Below are 16,888 nucleotides of genomic sequence, written 5' to 3' on the forward strand. Positions count from 1 at the left end.
AACAAAATTAAGACTATTGAGTGGCCTAGTCCAAGTCCTGACCTGAATCCTATTGAGATGCTGTGACATGACCTTAAAAAGGCGCTTCATGCTGGAAAACCCTCCAATGTGGCTGAATTACAACAATTTTGCAAAGATGAGTGGGCCAAAATTCCTACGTGCTCCAGCACTGTAAGAGACTCTGGAAGAGAATTTGTTTGATGATCTGAAATATTTAACTGTGACAAACACGAAAATAAGAAACCAGGAAGGGGGGCTTTTTCAAACCACTGTATATAAAAACTTTAACTTGAATAATAATATTATTTAATAATATGGAGTGCATGTGGCAAATAGAAAGTAAAAGGTACCTCTCTTTGACCACATGGTCATTTATGTATAAAAGTATATTGCACAACGGCAACAGAACCAATGTTGTAATAGTGGTAAGGAGCAAACTGCTCAGCCAGCATTAATACCGCTACAGTGTTCATTGTAACCAACACTACGGCAAGTGTAACGCATGACTTTCATATTAACAGCTGAGTAGGGCAACCAAGATTTTGCAGCGCATGCACAGGTAAATGCAAACCACAGATGATACTTCAAGTGCAGCTCCTGCCATCTTGTGAAGTTACAATATAAATCAGGAGGTTGCCTACAGCCACAGCTGTGACTCGGCACTAATTAGAGACCCCGGTTATTTACCACACACCGTGCCACTATTCGAGACCCTGTAGTTATTCGAGGGCTAACACTCAAATGTCACTTCTTACCAACGTTAAGGTAGTGTGCGTGATTGTTTTTTAACTTCTTTTTACACTTTTGTGGCAATTAAAAATAAGCAAAATGTGACAGGCTAATCTCACAGCAAAGAGTTAGCTTCTCTTCACTTCTTTTTACACTTTTGTGAAAAGTTCTGAATGTTTGTGTTACTAAAACACTGCGTGTACAGTAGATGAAGGTTTTATGATGGCAGCAGCTTGACACAGGAACAGATTATTTCTATTTTCATTCTTTCCTGTGGGAAAAATTGTTTCAGAATATGATAAGCATCCTGGAACAGATTGTTTTAACCTGTCCAATTCTGGATGTCACGCTTAAACATCCAGAAATGATCTTGTCCCCATCAGCTTTCCTGACGATGACGCCGACCAGGCCGGCAGCTACAACCCAAACCAGCCCGACGAAGATGCCGTCATGCTCTTGTCCACGCTGCTGCCGGGCCAACCTGACGACAGCGAAGCCTCCCTCAGTGTTGATTCAGAGGGGGGAGAGAGGCCGGCTGTCCCCTCTCAAAGTGGACGACCTCAGACGTGGGTCAACACAGATTTCTACGCCCAGGTCAGCAACGTCATGCCCTTTGGGGGCGTGGTGCTGTCGCCCGGCCAGCAGCTGCGCATCCAGGAGGGCGGCTCAGCCTCAAACGAAGACACGCGGAAGAAGAAAGATGGCGAGGAGGAGCCTGGGGAGAAGAAGCAAAAGGAGCTTCAGTTTCAGCTGCTGGTGTTGGATCCTGATGCTCAGAGCGACACCCCGCCTTACTGCACCATGCCCTTCGAGGGCTACCAGTCCATCGAGCCTCAACCAGCTGCAGAGTCGCCTTACGTCCCTCCGGAATCCCCCCAGCTCCTTACCCCCGTCGCAGACTACACTGTAGTACAAGAACTTGACAATCAGCACAGTGTTCTGCTCAACCCGTCCCCCGCTCCCCAGTCCACCACCCCATCATGCCTGTCACAGCACCCTCTCAAAGCCCTCCCTGCCATGCCCGTAGGGTACGTCACCCCGGACCTGCAGGGCGTGCTCTCGCCCTGAGGAATTTTTAGCCCAGGATGTGCGGTGATTGCTGCTGGAACCCATCAGCTCGCGGCGAGCCAGGCGGACGTGTTGGTGCGGGTTCGTCTTCAAGCGAAAAAGGGAGTGAGATGAGTTTATAAGTCCACTGTCTTAAATTCTCTTCAATTTTATGCTTCACAACCAAAAACATGTTGTTCTAGAAAAGAAGAGACATTTTTAAAGAAGCAATAAGCATCGCTTTGATGTTTTGCTGAAGTCTTAACCTTGCAGAGAGAAGCACAGTGCCGCCATCATGAGTTTTTTTTTTTCCTGCCACACAAATCAGAGAAGAAGAGTCCGCCATTGTTTATACACAGTATACCTCTTTTAAATCAACGTAACTTGGTTCTATACACTTTGTGGGTCGTACTAGTAATATTCTACCATATCAGAGCAAGAAGCTACCAGTGTTTTTATGAAAATATCGTTGTTGTTTTTTTTGCTGCAAAGCTATATTAAGATTTTTTTATATATATTTACTGTACACCTAAGCACAAAATTATTATATGCTCCCAGACAAATTTTGAGTAAAATTTGAAAAGACTGTAGCATTTGTTAGAGAAATTAAAGTTGCCGTATTATAGTATTCTGACTATTTGTTGGTGAGAGGTGGTATCAGCGTTTTCTTGAAGACGTCATGAACACCTGCAACTTCACCAAATTAAAACTCACTTTTAACTACACATTTGACCATATGAATAATTTTGTGCTTAACTGTGTATCACAAATGAACACACACACATACATTTACATGAGTATAAACTGTGACAAACAAGCTTCTACACATCAAGGTGTCATGGCGCCTTGCGGGATGCTGCTGCGAGGCGTTCAGGAACATTAAGGAAAATGCCAGTTGAACTAGACGAGGTTGACCAAAAGGAAAGCACAACGCAGTTTATGGACGGGAATATTTTATTAGTCCTGTCTTTTACTTTTGTTTCAATGTATTCACATAGTAGCACATGACAAAGGATTCCTTTCTATCCCGTAAACATGTAGCAACAATAGTGCTGCAAGATGGACACACTAACACTAAACTACTCGCTCTTGAACTACACGCTTGTAACCATAGAGTTTTATTGTAATGTTTAGATGCACGTCGGAATAATTCAGGGATGGCGAGTGGAAAGAATGTGAAGGTTTGTAACTAGCTCATTAGCTTATTTTCTAAACGAAATACAACAGTGTTAGCTAGCTGTTGCCATGTTTGTGTCTCTAGCTCGTCATGTCTGTGTATGTATTTTTAACTAATAATAGGTATGTTTATGCTATGCTAATTAGCAAACAGTGTTATAGTGAAATGGTGTGCATACATTACATGGCTCAAAGAACATATGGAGCGTATAAGAAAAGGTAATTTTCCATAAAAGGTTTCCGTTGGTGATGACTTGGAAGCGTTTTCTTTCTTTCACGTTCTTCTTCTACGCTTCAGGTTTACGCTCTTTTATTTAGCTATTAACCCTCAAAGTACCACCGAGGTTTAGGGCCACGCTGAAAAGAAAAAAATAAAGCAACATTATGAGCATAAAACAATCAAGTTACGAGAATAGTACTTGTACTATAGGATAGAACTATTTTGAGGGGGAAAGTATTCAGATTTTTTTTTTTTTAAGTGTAAATCTTCTGACATATTCATTCATTTTATGATTTTGATATTATCTATTCTAATTGATTTTCATTGTTGGAAATTATGACCTTTTTTTTTTCCAAGTAATGATTTTATTTCCTGTAAAGTTATTACTTTATTTCTCTGACTTAAGTCTGACTTAGTCTTTTTCTGAAGACTGAACTGTTTTTCCTAGTTATATTAAATATCACGTCTTTTTTCTTGTACTGCCGTTTTATTCTGCTAAAGTTATGACTTTTACTCTATTTTTGTACGATTACAGTATTTGCTTTCAAAATTATGACGTTTAAAAAAATATTACCACTTTTTTCTTATGCAGGTATTAGTACGTTATTGTCATAGCTTTTCATGTAAAATGATAACTTTCCTTGCAATATTACTTTATTGTCATTAAATGATTCCTTGTAATAATGCAAGTTTATTCTAGTAAAATTTTCACTATTTTGCAAATATTTCTTTCTCATTAATTACTTTTTGCTAGCTTTTTTCCCCAAATAAAATGATTATTTTTGTCTGATAATATTACAAGTTTGCGTTTGTACAATTATTGTTATAAGTAGGTAGTAATACAGTATGACTGCATTCAAGTCACAGTATGACTTTTTTCTTGTGATTTTACGACCTTATTCTCATAAAATCACATACCTTTTTTCTTGTAATAATACGGGTTCATTTTAGTAAACTTTTGACTGTTGTTTCGAATTTCTTTTTACTAGCTTTCCCCCCACCCCTAAATAAATAAAATGATTATTTTTTTGGTAATATTGCAACCTTCACTTGCGATATGACTTTTTTCATGTAATTTTACAACCTTATGCTCATAAAATGACGTGTTTTTTTTTTTTTTGTAATAATACCAGTTTAGTCTTAAGTTTAATCTTTTTTTTTTTTTCATTTCAATGTGGCCTTGGTGCTTCCATTGTGAAAAAAGAAAAAACAACAAATGAACAGTTATTTTTTGCCTTATGAAAATATTGATATTTGGCATATTAAGATGTGACGCATCATTATATTGCCATTCTCTCCAACCCCCTACCTTATAGAGGATCAAAATGCTCTGCCAATTCATAAAGAGCCATAAGACAACGGTATGACGACACACTTGTGCCATGTATCGATATGACCTTGTTATTGCTTCCGCTGTTGCAGAAATATATGATACACTTACCAGACACTTCATTAGGTACACCTGCCGGAGATCCAATACAAGAGCTGTAAAAAAAAAAACTGCTTTTCCAAACATAATACTAATATTTGTATGTATTAATGCAATAAGATGATTACAATTTTGGTTATATTGGATATTTTGAATGCAGGCTTATCTATTGTTGTGCCCAGTAGGTGTATATACTTTACATGTACTTACTGTATGTTGTAATTTATCCCAATACATTGCTGCTCAGTACTTCTCCTGCATTGATTGAAGGTTCACTTAAGGGAGAGCAAGCATTACTGTATTGTGTGTTCGTTAGCATTTGCTGAGCTAATCACGCTACCTTTAATCCTCTGATTGCAGCCCAGGTGTTTATGAACCTAAACCGGGGCGATGATTGGCGAGGCAGTTGTTTTCGGAAAACTCATAATCTAACAACTTCATTTTTAAACTTGGATAATGATTTGGAGTGCATGAGAAAGTGGGAAGGAAAGCATAGCTCCCTTTGACCACATGGCCATCTGGTAACAAGTGTGTTGCTCAATAAACTGCTCAGTCAGCATGAATTCAGCTGCTGAGTAGCGCAACCGACAATTTAAAGCGCATGCAGAGGTGGATCGCATTCACGGTACAACCTAAAATTGTCTATGTATGAATGTGTAGTGGATAGTTATGTGTTACATACAGTACAGCTCAGTGATGAATGAGCAGGGACACAAGGACATGTTTTCTTTATGGAAAAGTCCCTCACATTTGTGCCAAGATTTTTCCGGAAGCTTCTGTGTGAAAATGAAGGAAGGTGATTTCAGAAAAGACACTGTGAATGTGTGCAAACTGGAATAATGTAATCAGTGAGGAGAGAGGATGAGTTTGGATGCGCGGTGCTGTGGGTTTTTTTGTGTTTTTTTAAGTCCTTCAAACTTTCTATGCAGATGTCAGTATGTCAATTTATTTCTTTGCCCGCTCACAATGAGTTCATCAGATGAATTTCAACCTTTCCAAATGTTACAGACACTTTAGAAGAAGCACTTTGAACACGTACAGTACATCAGTTCGACGCAGTATTAGGACCACATTGGAAAATAATAAAAATTGGAGATTTCGAGAATTAAGTTGTAAATGGACGAGAATAAATTCATAAATTTCTGAGAAAATAAAAGTTGTAAATGTACGAGAGAAAAAGTCAGAATATGAGAATAAAGTAATAAATTTACAAAGAAAAAAGTCGTAAATTTACAAGAAAAAAAGTCAGAATATTACGAGACTAAAGTCGTAAATTTACGAGAATGAAGTCGGAATACTACGTGTTATACGTGTCAGAGGGAGAAGGAAGGAAACTTTCCTCTTGCTTCAGGCAAGCTTTTCTTTATAACGTTGCAGCAAAACAGATTAGCATGCGTGGCCCTTCTCGCTTCCGCCTTCCTTACCGCGCCTCCTCCACATGCCAAAGGTCACATAAGTCCCCCCTTTTCATAGCTGTCTCAGGCAATGCCTGTAACAAAGTTACAAGGTTTTTTTTCGTAAATGAACAACTTTATTCTCGTACATTTATCTTTATTATAGAAATCTCAGATTATTTCAATACTGGCTTTGAAAAGGGGGGACTAATGTGACGTTGGCTTTGGGCAAAATTTACGACTTTTTTTTTCTCTGAAATTTACGACTTTTTTTCCTCAGAAATGTACGACTCTGTTCTTGTAAATTTATGACTTTATTCTTGAAATCTCAGATCTTTTTTTTTCAATGTGGCCCTAACACTCGGTCGTACATTTAGTAGGATAGAACTTTGTAGTAGGATTTAGTAGGATTTCATATAAAATGATCACAAGGTGTCGTCACGTTAACTGTGACACCACATACAGTAAATGTACGGTATAGTCGCCTCATTGTGTTATTCCATACATACTTTCTCCTACCCTTCCTGTTTACCTGCTTTTGAGTTACTGTAGGCTATGACTGATACAATACACGGGCGGATTAGGGCCACACTAAAAGAGCAAAAAGTATAGCAAAATTATGAGGGGAAAAAAGAATAAAGTTAAAAACATGACTTAAGTCTCTTGAGTTTTTTTTTCCTGGTGAAATTATTTTGTTGCGTAATATCAAATTACTTTGTTCCTGTAAATAGTACATTTGTGAGTTTTTTTTTTGTCATATTATGGCTCATTTTTTTCCCATGATATCATGACTATTTTCATAAAATGACTTGTCAAAAACAATTTAGTGTTTTGTCTTGTAATAGGCAAGGCAAGTTTATTTATAGAGGACAATTCACACACAAGGTAATTCAACATGCTTTACAGAAAAGAAGGGTAAAATAATATGACTTTACTGTAAAAAAAACAAAAAAAATGTATTGTAACATTTTGACCATTCTCATAAATTACTTTTTTTTCTCTCTAATAAGGGGACTTTATTACCATAAATGTCCTTTTTTTCTTGTAATATTCTAACTATTGTCGTATTTGTTTTCTTTATAATAATAGGATTCTTAAGACTTTATTTTTCCTAAAATTGATATATTTTTTTCTCGTCATATTCTGAATTTGTTTTCATAAAATGACTTGTTTTGTTCTCACAGTATTGTGACTTGATTACTTGTTTCTTCCCCCCTCTACACTCAACAAAAATATAAACACAACACTTTTGTTTTTGCTCCCATTTTGTATGACATGAATTTAAAGATCTACAACTTTTTCCAAACACAAATTATCACCATTTCTCTCAAATACTGTTCACAAATCGGTCTAAATTTGTGATAGCGAGCACGTCCATCCCACCTCACAGGTGTGCCATATCAAGATGCTGATTAGACACCATGATTAGTGCCTGAGACTGCCCACAATATAAAAGGCCACTCTGAAATGTGCACTTTTGTTTTCCCCGGTCAGCCATTGCGGGCGTAACTTGGCTTGTCAAACAGTTTTGCTCCGATCAACCAATCGGAGGACAGAAAATATGCTGATGCCACTGTGGCAGCTGGCTCTGAGAGGCGAATCTGAAATTAAAAAAACAGCCCCCTTTCTAACAGTGTGTATGTGACATGGGCCAGCACTCCTGATTCTGAAGGCCCCGGGCAGATTAATTTGATATGGCAACACACAGAAGCAGAAATCTGATTGGACAAAAAAAATGTAACATACACATACAGTCCTAGAAACAGTGCAGCCAAGGGACGCGTTACTAAATAAAAATAATACAGTATCATGTAACAAATACTAGAATTTATGTTATAAATATAGGTCAGTGCTTCTGATCATGTTTAGGCCAGCACAGAAGGCTTTACTGGCCCTGACTTTAGTAAACCCTACTGGGAGTAGGGTAGCTTTAATGCTAATGAGTTTTGTTTGTCCATGCGTGTCTCCAAAAAGCGCTGTTGTGCACGTAAAAGATAGCACATATCACATACAACAACGCAACATTACGGAGGTGGACAAGAGGACACAAATGTTAGCAACACTAGCATGGCTATGTGAGCTACAGTGCTAATGTAGCGTACAAGGTGTAGGGCGTCTCGACAAGAACTCACAAACTCTTTGGAGAGGACATGCCGGCTCCGTTTATTCAACACAACATGTGCCAACCACCCCGTGAGAACAACAGTAGCCTTTTTAATGACGTCATCCCTGCGCCCCCTTCTCCAGGCATGACTAATCAACTTACGCTAAATCAACCTGTTACATGAACATTACACTCACATTTTAACAGCAACATCATGCTACAGTAAGTTAGCCTATTCACGGAAGAAATACAAAAAGGTTCGTACTTGTAGTTAACTGACCGGGCTTTATTTTAAGATGTGCGGCGAAGCCTTCTTTTGGTGTTCAAAAGCAACCATTTTACACAATATGGGACCTTCAAGTCTTCTACTGGTCTCAAGTCGTCTTGTTATTTGTATTCCACAGAAAGAAACGTACAGTGTGAATGAGTTCACGTGTTTCACTCGGAAATAAAGGAGGTCAAACAAACATGCGGTCTGCAGAAGCATGGGGAAAGCTTATTGGCCAATTAAGACGGAGGCTGTGTCCTGCTGCTCTGTATGAGGTTGATTGAATCACTCACAGCTCTTGGTCTCAGGACATTGTCGGTAATTACCCATAAGTCTCTCTCCGCCTTGTATTGGATCTTCAGGCCAATTACGCCCACACAGGCAGTGCACATTGGCCTAATTTATTACCTCCGCTTGCTTGGTGACCTTTTCTGACATACAGTCTGACAGGCGATTCACACTGAAGGTCATGCACTTTGAGGCTGGAAGAGCATTGTGTGTTGATATCATGACCAAACAGGCTGGAAATGATCCTTTGCTACTTTTGCATGTACAGCACACTACTGTATAACCAACAGTTGGCTTTGCAGTAGACCTGCACCATACTAAGAGCTGTTTTGTACATTTTAAAAATGATATACTGTACAGTACATGGCTGGGAAAATAGTAGAAAGCTTTAGAGTTCTATACTACAAAATAAAAAAAAATATATAAGAAGCATTAAAGGAAAAACGAACACATTTTTGGCGCTTAAAAACTTGTGGGTTTCTTTTATGGGCCTTTGTCGCCATCTGCTGGCAAGGTTTGGTAAAGCTGCGTCATTGTATGCACAAGTGAACACACGCTGCATAAATTTAGAGGGATTTTATTATTATTAAACTTGGCAAAACTAAAAATTTACCAAATTTGTAGGGATTTAAAAAGATGTTTTGTGTAGTTTGGAGAATTGCATTTATTTTTGTAATAGATATATACAACTTTTTTTGTGTGTAAAAGACACACACACATCCTTTATATAGACACATAATAAGGCTACCTTGAAAACTACTTAAAAAAAGACCATTCCCTGATGATGTTATCCATCTATTAACGAGACGGACTTTCAACCGAGGGAATACTCCAGATATGCTCACGCGAGCGCCCGGAATAAAATGCACTATGAAATATTAATAATTAATGTTAGCAGACGTAAATGTCACAGGAGTCCTTGCGTGAGTTAGCAACCCTTTAGTCTTCTTCTATTACAATATTTGCTGGAGGAATAAACTGTATATTAAAAAAAATATTTGGAACGCAATACAAACTGATTATTAATTATTTTTGGCTGTTGTCTTGTCTTGGTCTGGTTATTATTGTTAGTATTTTTATTATTACTGTTATTATTTTAACAATAGTACTATTTTATTTCTGCTAAATTGCGGATTTTCACAATTTGTCAAAACCACTTGAGCCACACAGACACACACACACACCCACACACAATGAAGCAATGAAATTAACTTTTATTTCTTCCACAGTCCACTTCCACATATCATCCAAAACCTTTCCAATACATATCTTTGTGCAAGCATCAGATTTCTGGGTGACCTTTCACCTTCCCACAGAAACCATCATTAAGCACTGAATGTATACCAGCCTGTCCCTCACCCTCAGTGGAGACTTTCCATAAAAATCTTTGTATAAATGTGTGCAATCGTGCAAGTGAATCTCGTATAGAAAGGAAATCCAAGTAGATGCGTGCATGCTGGAAGTGGTTGTTACTAGGAATGTGTTTAAAAAGGTTATTATTGTGCTGTGTTTACATTAGCAAAAGCTTTGTCCCTTTTTGGGCCAGTGCATTCAAGACTATGCCCAACCTCCACTCTAAACTCCTATTTATCTTGCATAATTTGTTGTTTTATATATTTGCTCAAATATTCTGGGATGCCCAATTGTAATTGTTTTCATGAACCTGTCTGCCATTTTCCTTAATGACTGTCTCCCATCCCGCCATGGTGGCTTCGCCCAGACGCCACTAGAGCGTAGTTTCTGCGCCTGGCTTCATAAACCATGGCGGGACCCAAAGGGAAAACGGTCATTTGGGAACATGACAATGACCTCTAACCTTGCAGCTGACATTCAGCTTACAGGTGGCCTCATTCTCAGCTCACAACCCCCGGGGGTCAGGCTCACATCTCCGGCTGAGGTGGTGGCGGCTGTCAGTCAGCGGGAGGCGGGCGTCACTGTCAGGACTCGCTGACGTGATTGCCCTCATCCAGCCTGTGTCACTGTCAGGAGGCGGGCAGCGCCTGCTCGCAGTGTCACAGGCTGAGGGGCTGGTTGGCCACCACCTCTCCGAACAGCCTCCGTCAGTGTCAGCATCAGCTGGCCTGCGAGGAGGCGTCCGGGGTGCCTGTGAGCTGTCAGCTGTGCTTGGCCTTTCACCTGGCCTTTTCGGGCACTCACGGGTGCTGCATCACTGAGGGGCCCTGCGCCTCCTGCAAGTTGAGGTCCTCACTAGCCTGTTGTCCTACATTGTGATGAGCTACGCTCTGGTGATGACCCACACTGGGGTCATGGTTTCCATGGTGATGCCCGTGATGATGATGGTGGCCATGCCCATGATGGTGCCCATGATGATGCCCCATGTCTGTCTCCACTGCTGGTGCAGCAGGCTCTTCTCCTGCATTCACTTGACACTCACTCGGGATCTCAACACTCTGTAAATTTAAAAGAAGAAGTGAGGATGCTATCCCCCCATCCACTTTCTATACTGCTTCTCCTTAGTAGGGTGGTGCATTAGCTGGAGCCAATCCCAGCTGACTTTTGGGGTGAGAGGCGAGGTAATCACCAGGCACATATAAACAAACAGCCATTCACACCCATGGACAATTTACAGTCTTCAATGAGCCGAACATGTATGCTTTTGGGATGTGGGAGGAAGTAACCCACCCGAGCATGGGGGGAGCATGGAAACGCTACACAGGTATGTTCCATACCTCGTATTCACAGGCACCACATGAGCGCTTGCAGTAGGCGTCCTTGATGGCCCCCTCAATGTGGCCCTGGCCAATGATGGAATATGGAAGTGAAATCTGGTGAGTGAGGCGTCCGCATCTGATGGGAAAGATGTCAAGAAGACACGAGTCAAATGAAATGCGGATGCGGTCTTAAATTTGATTGACAAGCCATGTTGTCTGTGTTGAACCAATACACTGTAGGTGCATTTTTTCCGAGATATTCATTTTTAAACATTTTTTGTATTGTGTTCCTTCAATTCCTTGAAGCCTAAAATGGCAACGCTGCACAAAAAGCGTCATCCAGTGGTCTGTCGTTTATCACGGTTAATTTGTTCCAGACCAGATCACGATAAGTCAATCTCCGCGACGTATGATTCAATATTAATACACTAAATATTTTTGTAGTTAGAGCATAGGAAACCTGTTAATGACTTCTAAATACGTTTCTTTTTTACCATTATTAGAGCTCTGTAGACATGAAATAACACCCCTATAGTCATCTTTACACTCGTATTATCCGTTGTTGACAACGCATTGCTCAAGTGTAACGCGCAGGCTACGGGATCACTGCAGGGACACGAGAGACGGTCACGGCTTTAAGTGTAGCATGCTAGCGAGCTAACAAGTTAGCATCCAATTGATTTATTCTAACTTAAGAAAGGGTTTCAAACGGAGTGGGGAAGAAGGACAAAGTAAGAAGCCAAAAACATACCACTTCCACACGGAATGGGAGGAGAACGTTTTTTTTTTCTCTATGTCATGTCAGACATGCCATGGCTGATTCCATGCAGTGTGCAGGGAATGTAATGTAATCTATGACTTATCAATGTAACATTGCTGACACCTAGTGACCAGAATACTACACGTGACTTCTTTCAATATTTTTTGACTAATAATGGGTCATAGTCAACCGCAAAACTGACATAATTAATTCATGTTTGAATGAGGGAGCAATGCAGCAACAAAAAATGTCCTCTTGAAAATGTATTTTTTATTCTACATTTATCTTATTGCTACATTTTCCCATTCAAAGCATGCAGAAAAATTGTTCCTTCATTCATCATTTTACTGTTTTCTGCAAGGGGTCATTGCAACTGAAATGGTAAGATGATGTGCTGCTATTGATGTTGGGCTAATGTGTGTCTCTGTAAAAATGTGTGTGTGTGTTTGTGTGTGCTTCAATTTTAGTTTTTTGGGGGGGGTTAATAAAACTGTGGAGTTATGTAAACATATTGGCCTTTAAAAGGTTAAAAACAAGACAAATATAATTCAGATTTGTATATTAGGTTTAAAAATGGACCAATTCAAAGTGGAAAAAATATGAATATTTTTGAAACAGTTTTTGGGAAGCTGACATTGTTTTGTCACCAGCGACAAATGCATGTTAACTGACTCCTTGCTCTTGTTCTAACCTGTCATAGATGAAAAAGTCATCCTTGGCTCCGTTCAGCAGCTGCCAGATGTCGGGCTGCTGCTCCTCCTGTTTGTAGAGCGCGATGTTCTCTGACAGCCTCTGCTCCAGCATGGGGTGAAGGCTCTGTGCTTGCGCCCCCTGTTGGTTGACGACCATGTAGGTCACATCCCTCAAACCGTCTCTCTCCATCTTCAGGCGCAGGCCATCCATTCTAGAGGGGTGAGTTTTGTTTGGTTTAGTCAGTAGGTTCTCTAAATCTTATACTTAAGTAAGGTGTAAGTTCCAAAGTTGTTTTGTGATGCTGGTTGACTTACGGTACAACTGCTAATTTCAAAACAATTTCTCCCATAGTCAGTAAGCAATGCAAAGGAAATGAATCCGCTACGTGTTCAACCTGTGGCTATCATTCAACCTGTATGGTCTTAACTGTACTGGTCATGTTCTAACTGACATTTGAGCTGTCACAGATGTAAACTAAGCTAAGATAGCCACTTTAAAATAAAACTAAAATACACTAAATCTACTCTCACTACATTACAAGGAGGATACTGTCGCCTAGTGGCGTCTTATAGGTATTGCTTGGATTAAATAACCTCTTTTACTCAAACAGCTGGCAAAATTGCTGCGTCTTTTTGTGTATTGCTGCTTCTGATACGACCTCACCAGGGGGAAATTACCGTCAAGTATGTTCAACATGGCACCTGTTTGGTAAAATTGATGTTTAATTAACTGTATTGCTTATATTGTACCGAGAAGCCATGACGCGTGACCCGTTTAGAACATATGGCAGGGCTGCCCAAACTCTTTCCACCAAGGGAAGCTTTGTATTATAGGTGACAAAGCGGTTTATTAATATGGACTCTTAAAAAAAAATAAAATAGATATTTTTTTAAAATAATAATACATTAAAATTAAATAATAAGATAAAATGTTTTTTAAATATTTCATATTATTCTTGTGAATCTTTTTTCTCATAAAATTACGACTTTATCCCAAAATATTTAGACTATTTTTTTAGACTGTTTTTGTAATATTATAACATTTTTCCCAGCCTAATTGCACATTTATTCTTTGTTTAGTTTGTTTTCCTCATGGTTTGATTTTTGAAAAAATAACATCCTTTTTTTGTTAATAGTTCAACTTTATGCTTCTAAAATATTTATTCTCCTCACAATATTATGAACTTTAGTCTTGCAAAATGACAGCTGTTTTACTGGCAAGATGACCACTTTTATCTGTAATTATTGTAACTTTACTCTCCTAATATTTTGGTGTTATTCTTGTAAAGTTACTGCTCTTTTGTACCATTTTTGCTGTTGTTTTTTTTTTAAGGTTTTCCTGTTTAATTGTATTTTTAGAATGTGCCCAGGGCCATTAAAAAATGGCCCTCGAGGTGCACTGTGGGCACCCCTGTTCTGTGGTTATCGTAACACTTTTTCTCTTTACCATCACTGGTACCCTTCTGTGGACGGTTTGACATTTGAGGCATATTTTTCCACACACTTCAGGAGTTCCACTCTCCATTCATTTCCAAGGCCAACATTTGGACAACGGTACTAACCTGGAGGCCTGCACCAAGCAGAACAATCAGCTAGCCTGCAAGAGGGCCACCACCGTCACCTTGCCCATCGCCGCCCTCATGGGCTCCACCGCCCCGATTCTCCAGTTGGGCGGTGGTTGACAGCGCGGCCCGCCTCCCTCGCTCTCCGCCCCGCCCCCTTGGAGCAGACAGAGAGCGAGGAGAAGGCTGAGGCACGTCCTCATCTCTCCTACGCCTCCTCGCCTGCCCAGTCTGTTTAGGGAGGACAAAATATCCATGTCGTAGCAAATGTAAACTCTTGTTCAACTTAAACTGCATTTAAAGTAAAAATGACAATCTATTTTGTGTTATTTCTATGCAAATAATGAGCACAAATGCACACAAGTATCAAGGAAACAAGAACATTTAGAGATAAACATCCCCTTTTTACTCATTTTCTAAGCTAAAATTGATTATTAAGTAAAGCAAATGATAAACCGTATGCTACTAAAGCTTGTACTGTATTGTTATGTCAAATCTTACCTAAGTTTAAATGCTGCCTCTGCACAGCGTTGAGTTGCAGCAGCTTCTCGAACAAAAACAAGTCTGTCCCGCGGACGCTCCCCCTCCTTTTTATACTCTGGCTGTTTTTGTCAGTCCAAAAGGAGGACAAAGGTCACTTGGAGCTTTTTTTCGCTGATGCCTCAATTTCTCTTTAACTTTATAAACTCACATCCACTTAATTGTCAACCATTTTATAGGTTGTGTTTGTTTATTGGCTTCTAGCTATCTGACAAATGACTTGAGAAGGCAGACTGCTTATCATAGAGGGCTGTAAATAAATAGTACATGCACTTATGTTGAAGTGTATAAGGAATACTTTGATACTTTAATGTTTTATAGGTGCACAGATTGTTAGAAACAAGTTGCGCAACACCATTTTGGAAAGAGAGGGGAACTGGAAAAGAACAGAGGGTGGAACTCTGGTCAGTGGCCAACATACAGCAAAGCCCATGTAAAGACACATTATGCACTCATTTAAGTATTGTTGTATTATGGGGATGCAATTTGATATTGCATGCATGAAAGTGTTGTATTTTAAAGGGTTTTTACAGCATCAGCAGTAAAGAGCGCTTAAAAAAAGTCATAAAAAGGCTCAAAGTCTGACCTGACAAGCAACTTTAACGATGCATAAAAAGGTCATGATGTTCACGGACGATGAAGCGATGGGGTCAAAAGTCAGAGCAGTCTTCTGCATACAAATTGATCGCTGTTTTTCGCTGAAAAAGCAATACAGATGTGATGTGCATTGGTGACACATTTAGGCTACCGAGGGTAAAACTACAGCACCAGTCAAAAGTTTAGACGCGCTTTCTCACGCTGTTGAATGACAAGGTGTGCATGTTGTAAAAATGAATGGTGAAGCATAAATCAGTTACAAACGGTAAGATCCAGCCGTGCAAGACATGAGATCCAGAGCGTCCTGCCAACACTAGATGATTCCAACTCTCAGTGTAACTCATTGACAGCACGCAGGGTGCATGAGCTTTTCACATGTAACACTTGTTTTGTGGGAAAGGCACATTTAAAGAGCTTCAAAGTGATGCATGTTTCAATTAATGACTGTATGATTGAGGGCTGTGTGACTTACAATCGCCTCTCGAGGTACAAAGTGATAGTACAGTATTACCACTATGTTATTCAATGAGTATTATAGACTTACAATTCACAGCTTTTTGTTTTTAAGTATCACTGACAAAAAAATAGTTTTTTTCTGTGCATCATTTGTGTCACCACCACAGAACAGTGCCAGTGATGGCAAAGAGGAAACGTGTAACCATAGACTTGTAAATGACTTCCTGCGGCATAGGAACGGGGTTGCCTCTTCCTGTCTGTCACACATCTTCAAAGTAACTTTCTTTATTTTAGTTTAATTTCTATAGTGATTACCCTTTTTCAAGACTTGTATGACGGTGAATCATCTTAAAATGTTACTTCAAATATCACCTCCATGGTTAAAGTTTGAAAATTGCCCTCAAAATGAAAAAAAACACTCATTAATTCTGAGTATTTGCAAAGTTTAGAACCTTGTAGTAGTTTGCAACAAGAGAACAATAGCTGAACACACGGTGAGAATATTGTTGAAAATTGATGATCTATTAAAAGTTTTTACATTGTGAAAATAGATGTAATTTGCAATGGGGTTGAATAGTTTACAGTGCAACTGTAGAACCTTCATATTAGCGCTCCAGTTGATATTTAATGTAGCATTTTAGGATCATTAATCATCAAAGTGTTACACTTTTCCCATTTGCCATCACTGGTATTTTTCTGTGGTGGAATCACAAAAAGACAAGCCAAAGACAAAGCAAAGACAGACTTGTCCAGTTGATGACAGTTTGAGTCTGGAATGGATACAATTGATTAAGTTGACATTGAACTGTATTGATCATGTTGTACTGTGAAGCCATGTCGCAGTTAGTTCCTTTTTTGAGTCTATGGTTGTCATCAGGGGCGGATCTTTTGAAAAGGGGGGGTGTGCCCGAGGCTGTAAGCCGAGGTGCTGGAAATGGAAATTTTTTTCAAATT

General features: G+C 39.4%; 2 protein-coding genes across 8 annotated transcripts in view; one reads left to right on the forward strand and one right to left on the reverse strand.

The window, feature by feature from the left end:
- The window catches only part of ghra (growth hormone receptor a), a 48,371-nt gene extending 43,521 nt beyond the window's left edge, over positions 1-4,850 (forward strand). For 5 of the 6 annotated variants that reach the window (XM_054772056.1, XM_054772058.1, XM_054772061.1 and 2 more), the window contains one exon: positions 1,092-4,850. In XM_054772056.1, coding sequence (XP_054628031.1) covers positions 1,092-1,797 — 706 coding nt within the window. In that variant the 3' untranslated portion in view covers positions 1,798-4,850. The remainder of the gene's footprint in view (positions 1-1,091) is intronic. The other variant, XM_054772057.1, reaches the window with a different exon arrangement.
- Positions 4,851-10,637: 5,787 nt separating this feature from the next.
- selenop (selenoprotein P) lies at positions 10,638-14,997 on the reverse strand. Of its 2 annotated transcripts, none has more exons than XM_054772064.1 (5): positions 14,843-14,997; positions 14,342-14,572; positions 12,779-12,991; positions 11,346-11,463; positions 10,638-11,066 (listed from the first exon to the last, which is right to left on the reverse strand). In XM_054772064.1, exons 2-5 carry the CDS (start codon positions 14,542-14,544, stop codon positions 10,638-10,640), a joined length of 963 nt encoding a protein of 320 aa, XP_054628039.1. In that variant the 5' UTR covers positions 14,545-14,572; positions 14,843-14,997. The 2 variants fall into 2 exon arrangements, with proteins under 2 accessions (XP_054628039.1, XP_054628040.1); XM_054772065.1 differs by having other exon boundaries at positions 10,809-11,066.
- Between the last annotated feature and the right edge of the window lie 1,891 nt (positions 14,998-16,888).

The sequence above is a fragment of the Dunckerocampus dactyliophorus genome, chromosome 4 (genome assembly GCF_027744805.1).
Source record: "Dunckerocampus dactyliophorus isolate RoL2022-P2 chromosome 4, RoL_Ddac_1.1, whole genome shotgun sequence".
Taxonomy (NCBI): domain Eukaryota; kingdom Metazoa; phylum Chordata; class Actinopteri; order Syngnathiformes; family Syngnathidae; genus Dunckerocampus; species Dunckerocampus dactyliophorus.